At 37.1% G+C, this 7107-nt stretch overlaps 1 protein-coding gene across 1 annotated transcript; it reads right to left on the bottom strand.

Moving 5' to 3' along the window:
* Positions 1 to 4953: 4953 nt before the first annotated feature.
* Positions 4954 to 6298, bottom strand: LOC115622922 (proteasomal ubiquitin receptor ADRM1 homolog). Its single transcript, XM_030517047.1, has one exon. The coding sequence runs from the start codon at positions 6202 to 6204 to the stop codon at positions 5149 to 5151; it is 1056 nt and encodes a 351-aa protein (XP_030372907.1). The 5' UTR covers positions 6205 to 6298; the 3' UTR covers positions 4954 to 5148.
* Positions 6299 to 7107: the final 809 nt, after the last annotated feature.

A 7107-nucleotide genomic window follows, 5' to 3' on the forward strand; every position in this document is an offset into this window, starting at 1 on the left:
TTCTGCCAGATGGCCATGGCCATGGTCGGCAGGCATCCATGGTGTGGCTCTCGACGCGGTCTTCGCGTCCGTCGCGGCTTGTCACGATTTGCGCATTTGGCGTTTCGCCCGACGCGTAAATAAAGCACTTAAAATTTTTAATGAAGCTTGAAATCGAAAGTTTATATGTACTTAGTCCGCAGCCTAACTAGTGGGTGGGAGTCGAAAGCAAACGCCTGTCATCATCTTCTTCCTCTCCTGACTCCCCTACAATTTAAGGCGGTTTATTCTTTTTAACGCCAGCTACAATTTCAAAAGTTGTGTGTCACGTGTGCGTTGTAAAATTCTTGCGTGTTAGCAAAAAAAATTACAGAAATAAGTTGAATGCTGCCGAAGCAACGACACTTTTCTGTGAAAGAGGACCACGTAGAGAATGTGGGGTTTCTTTTTAACAAAAAATTTACCTAACACGCATGGGATGGAGGCAAAATGAGCAGAGATAGAATGAATGTGAGGCATGTGTTCGTTTGTAATTTTCAACATAATATGAAAACGGAAGCGACTCGGCAATTGCTCTGCGTTTCAGCTAGAAGGAAGTCAGTGAAACGAGATAGAAATATTCAAAGACCCAACAGTCGAGCCTCATATGCGGCATCAACTTGTTATTTATGTCCATGAAGCCGCCTTGACAGCCATCTTTCCGTTTGCATTTGTGTCTAACAACTTGAGAAGTGCGAACTGGCAGATTCACAAAAATATGTACTAGAAATACTAAGTCATTTGTGCTATTTTTATTAAATTAGACCTCAGTCAGGTGGTTGGAAATAGATGTGGATATATACTTAATAATTAAACATATTTGTAAATTAGTAAATTCTTGCAGGGATAACAAATTATTACAAATAAAAATACACCTCTTCTGCATATCAGATGTACCCAAGATTTTAATATTTAAATAATGTGCAAAAAGCTTACTTTATTAATAAACAGATAAGCCACATTTTTCATAGAAAACTTTTCAAGCATTTCTCCATGAAAGTATTGATAATTAGCAAAATTTTAAAAACTGATAATTTGTCTAAATTTAAAAAGTTAAAAAAGTTCCATTCCAGATATTACAGAAATACCCATAAAATATCGAAATAAAGAGTATATTCATATATGTTTAAAAAAGTAATTAACAATTATATTAATACATCTATTCAAAGGTAAAATAATTTTCGAATTACGCATATTTTAGAGTTAATCCTTACTCCATATATGTTGGCACGGAATTTTATGAGATTCAATAATTCCCATAATTAAATTGAAAATAAATAAATCAGAGTTTAAGAAGTTCATAGTATATTGTATATACTTATTACGCACTCAGAGGCATACATACTTGTATATATAATTGCATTTTAAGTGGCGTCTGCGTTTAATCATCCTTAAAACGTAATTTAATCACTATAAATCGTAAAGTTCGCAAGTCATTTTAACATTACCCTTCTTTATACCCAGTTCCACATCTCCAGATGCCTGTCAGCCGTTAAAATGGGTTGCATGTACTTGCATTTACTTTGTATTTAAAAGAGGGTCGACATTAATGGTTTAATGCATAAACAAACAAAACATTTCATGGCAAGATAATTTGTATACCCTTTCAGCGAAGACCCCCATCATAATAGTATATATTATAGAGACATGTCCGTCTGCTCGTTCCTCCATCTGTCTGTTCGACAGTACACACGTTTAAACCATAACCCTACGATCTTTCTTATCCACAAGCAAAAGTTCTTTAGCATCTGTGCAGTATATTAAAAATATATATGAATAGCTGTGATTGGTGAAAAACACTCTCAGAACTATAAACTGTTCGGTTATCAATCTTTTGTATCTATTGGCAAATAAGTGGACGGTATTAATCTGTTATACTCTGTATATATGTATGTACATTTGTATATAAAACGTCCTTGCTACAGGGATAAGAGAACCAATAAAAAAGCGACTGACTTCTTCACTTCACAAGAGAGAGAGAGTTCTGCACCGATTAGCGACCTTCACTAATTTAGAGTCATGGACGCAATTATTGGAAAATACCGTTATAAAGGCCGAGAAATGGAAATGGTTAAAAATATAATAAAATATACAATTTAGCCAAAGGACAAAAATAGACTATTTAGGTCGCATAACTTTGCAGAATGAACCTGTAGAGAGTATAAAACCTAACGTAACGAATTCAACTCGATTATTGATTCAATCGCCTGCCAAATCACCTCAAAACGGATACAAGCCCCCAACAATAAACAACAAATTTAGATATTTATCCAGCTTACTGTCATGTCCTGCAGCCATAGCGTTTTTGTCGTCATTACTATTGTTGTTGTTTAGGTGACACGCATTTAAAAAGCGGGCGAGCACGCGTCTGTTTCAGTTTCTAATGTGGTGCGAACTTGTCTCGCTTTTCTTCCGGCACTTTCACCGCAAACTGCTATATCTGTGCACGAGTATGTACGTATATAAATACATATGTATGTATATGCATACAAATAATATCGATAGTAGTCAAGTAGAAAGTTTTCTAGTATATATATATATAACCAGATTCTTCGAAAATATGAAAGCATAAGCATTTTTTCAATTCAATTGTTTTTTTAAAGTTCGAACCATCCTCGATCCTTGTTCACCTTTTAACAATATACAATTATACCGATGCTACATATAGTATATATGTATTGCATGCGCCCAGCACGTCTCAAATAAAGCACATATACATTCTTATGTAATTTCTAGGAACGCAAGCCTTCGGTTGGAGTGAAAATTTGCGATGCTACAAATTTGTTGCAAATATCTTGCCAAGCTAGGATGCCAAGCCTGTAACTGTGTGTGTGGGTGTATGTGTGTGTGTTAGGGGGTGTGCGCCCTTGTTAGCTGGCACGCGTGAACATTTGGCCTATACACAAATCTACAAGTCACTTAAGGGCATTTTGGGGATCTGTCGAAATGCAAACTCTACGAGTTAGCACTGCCAGCTATTGCTGTTTTTTGTTATTTTTATTTCGTTTTATGCTTTTGGCATTGAGGCACAAATAAATGTACTTTATTTATTTAAAAACAAATAGAAAAGTTGATTTAAGGCATGCAGACGAAGGACTTGCGTTTCTTCTTAAATTTGTTTGGGTGCCAATGTAAATAAATGGAAATAGCGCAGAGTCGTGAACAATTTGCACGCAAAAATATTTTGAAATTCGCCGAGCAATGCTAAAAGCATTTAAAGCAATTTTGGCGAGTCATTGCGACTCAATTAATTATACGGCGATGCGTGAAAAATTATTGAGAACTTTTGTGCGCTGCTTCTGCAGAAGTCAATGCCGCATTTTGAGGCACGAGAAGAGCAACGCAGCAGAGACAGCAGAGGCGCATTAATTGAAAATCATTTAGGCATTACATTACGCATACGCTGTGTGGGCTCTGCAGGATAATGACAGGAGCGCGACCTTTGCGCGTGCGTGATAATTTTATGCAATTGCGGTCACGCTAATGTTTCCGCATCGAGTTTGATTTAGGGCGAGAAAGTGTGGCATGGCATACGAAATTACGACTTCATGGCGCGGACAGCTTTACGGCGCGTTTGTTCTTTTGCTAGGTGCGTGAAGTGTATGTGTGTGTGTGTGTGCTTGAGATTGTGTTTGTGTTCGTGCGCCTAAAATCGAGCAACACTTACGCGTGCTCTCAATTTTTAATTGCTCGGCGCGCACATAAATGAATTATGGGCAAAAGGTCAAAGCACTGGCATGCTCTTGAGCTGGGTTGACAGCAACCATTTGTACATGCACTGCGCAGTTGTCCTTATTCCCGCTTTTGATATTGTTGTTGTATGGAATTGGAGTGCCTCCACAAATTTTTGGGAACTTGTAGGCACTCGTGCGTATCATTGATTGTCTTAATTGAAAACATTTCACGTTCATTTATCAATTGTATGATATAATTAGAAAGTCGAGCGCCTGAATTATGTAGAGTAAAGAAATGTTAGCAGGCGTTTCTTTATAAAACATTATAATTATATGGAAATTGATATTAAATTCAACTTTGCATATATACATACTTTCAATTCAACATCTGCTCAATGTGCTTCTTTAACAAGTTTATATTAGACTAATAATTAGGCAAAACAGAAGAGGCCCTAGTGTCTTAATCGTTAAATATTACTAATTAATGATGATGGCAGGGAAGCCAACCCGAACTAAAAAATAATAAATATGTTCAGTTATATAAGTTATATTAGTTAGACGCTAACTGTTTTAATCAAATGTACTTGTACTAAAAATTCTAAAACTAATATAAGATTTCTTACGACTACAATTTTTGCAGCAACACTAAGTACTTCTCCCACATTTTGAAACTTTCCACCGTGGTTTCATTTTGATAACTACTCGTATTTTTGCCTTTTCTTAGCACGTCCTTTCTTTCCTTTTCTTATTTTATATTCATGATTATTTTTTGTTAGTTATAACAACACCGTTGGACACTTTGTGCGGCGTATCAAAGTTAGCCAGCAAGGATATAAAATTCCCCAGCGAGTCAGATTTGTTAATCGATATTATTGTAAAATTATTGTAAAATTCATTGCTCTGTGCAGTGTGAAGTTTGCACTCACGGTCCACTCACGAGGATATTCTTTAATATTATTTTGCATTTCATGTAATACATGAAAAAACTGTCAGAAATACTACAATTATAAGTGCAATAACTTTGCATAATTATTATGTGTGTAATGCATAGCGTATTGATCGATTTATCCATACTTTGATATAGAAGCTGTTGTGAGAACATATCGATTCGTGTCTTCATATTTTTCTAAACATTTCGGCACACATTTTATATCTGCTCCTGGAGCAAACGCAATCTACCCATAGAAAGGGTTTCAATAATAAGTCTAATAAACCTTCCCGCACAGTGTCTAAGAATCTTTCCTTTTTTTCGTTTTTAAGCTTTTTTTATAATTTGTATATATTGTTTTCGTATGAATCGCCTTATCAAAATACAGAGAATATATATAACATGATTTGATTAGCCGTTATATATCACGAGCCACAATTATTAATATATATTAATATTAATTGTGTGATTGTGTGTGTGTGTTGTGTGGTCAGAATGTGAAATTCTGCAAGCTGTATCGGCATATGCCTACTTTTGTTCCTCCTCCGGATTAGATGTTTCGACCTCTTCCTCCAGGGCTAAATCGGTAAGGGGGCCAACCGATTCCTCTTTTTTGCCAGTGTCAACTGCCATGATGACATCCTTTGGTAATATCTGCTGAAGTGCCAGCACAAACTTATCCAAGTCGCCGGCTAGAGCGGCACCAACGGCATCAGTGGACAGCACGCACTGCACCGACTGCATGGCCTTTGAGTGTTGGGTCAGTGCCTGACGAAACGGCAATGAGCTTAGCTGATCCTTGATCTGCTGCTTGCGATCATCGTCGATAGCTTCGGCCTCGGGAAAGAGCACTACCAACATGTTGCTCTCCGGGTCTGCTTCACCAGCAGTAGCTGTAACAACACCTTCGGCAGCAGCGTCAATTTTCAGATTGTTGCCGATGACACAAGGACTCTGTGGCTTTGGTGGTGTGAGCGGCTTAACCTCATTTACAGAAGTTTGCTGAGGGCTCGTCACACCGCCGACAGCTGGCACGGTGCTGACTGAGGAAGTCGGGTTGGGCGTCACTTGTCCAAGCAAGGCGCTCAGGCCACCCATTTCTCCGACGCCACCAAACAACTGATTCAGCTGGGTTTGGGACATGTTGTTCAGCATGTGCTGCAAGTCCTTGTTGTCATTAGCACCGCTGGCCACTTGAGCTGGTGAGTGATTATTGAGCAGCTCGTTGATGCGACGACAGTATTCGTCGTCCTTATCCGTCTTGGGCTCCTGCATCCAGTAGAACAGGCGACTGGGTGAGGACTTGCAGATCAGCACATAGACTCGACCAGTCTTACACTGATTCACGCGTTTGTACTCAAATTCGCCAGGGAATACGATCAAATCCTCTTCCATCTTGCCAGTGCCGCGATCCTTCCAGCAGAAATGCATCAGGCTGTCGGCACCCTTCGTCATATAGACGAGACCCTTGCGGACGTCCGGGTGCACCATTTTGCCAACCATATTCATGCGGCCAGCACGAAACTCGATTAGATTGCCAGTAGCGCCACCGGAGCTTCCCGAACCACTATGACGGCCAAACATATTCCTAGCGTTTTCAGAAATCGAATTTATGTGAATTTCAACTAAAGAATTTGAATTTTTAAACGAACAAGAAGAGCCGTCGATCTTACTTCCTATTTTTCAGATGATGTAGAATATTTTCCCAGCCACAAAAACGACTGTGACAAGCAGAATTAAAAGTGAACAGTAAAAATTTTCACTAGAGAGGAGTGTCATTTCAATGTATACCTGTTCTCCGATAGGATATATATTATAGATATCACATTAAAATATAACAATTCAAAGTCTAATCTTGTAGGATCAATTAATTTGTATTTTATTTATCATTATTATAGTTATATACTGACACACCTGAGAATTAATGCGGCTTATAACATTTCAATATTTGTGCAAGCAATTATCTGCTGTTATCGAACTTAATCGATAAGTATTATCTTTTTATTACCATCACCTGAGATACTTTTTCTGAACTTTCGCTTCTATATACTAAGGTATTTTGTTTCTTCTTATTCAACATATTTCAAATGTTTGTTTTCTGTGTATCTTTAACTTATAAATAATTTTTATTTTTTTATTTAATAAGTCTTTAATAATCTTGTCTTACTTAATGTCACTTTTAATTGGTTAAATCAACGTTCAGGGCATAAGTATTATTGGATAAGTCGATACAATATTTCGCTTGTTGTCTACAGACCTTATTTCATTGGTTGAGCTATAAAATCTTTACTCTAAGTCCAAATTTTGATTTATAAAACCGTAAGTTAAAGCTTCTTTAGTAAAAAGATAAAATAAAATGTTTCCAACTAAAACAATTTTTTTTTCAGCATTCATTTTAAAAGTCTGTTCTTCCCTTAAAGAAATAGTATAAATATTTTACCCTCGTTCTGAGTAAATTAATTTAATTTTATTGATCTCTGTTACGTT

Source organism: Scaptodrosophila lebanonensis, unplaced genomic scaffold (genome assembly GCF_003285725.1).
Source record: "Scaptodrosophila lebanonensis strain 11010-0011.00,11010-0021.00 unplaced genomic scaffold, SlebRS2 tig00000043-arrow-pilon, whole genome shotgun sequence".
In the NCBI taxonomy this organism is placed as follows: Eukaryota; Metazoa; Arthropoda; class Insecta; order Diptera; family Drosophilidae; genus Scaptodrosophila; species Scaptodrosophila lebanonensis.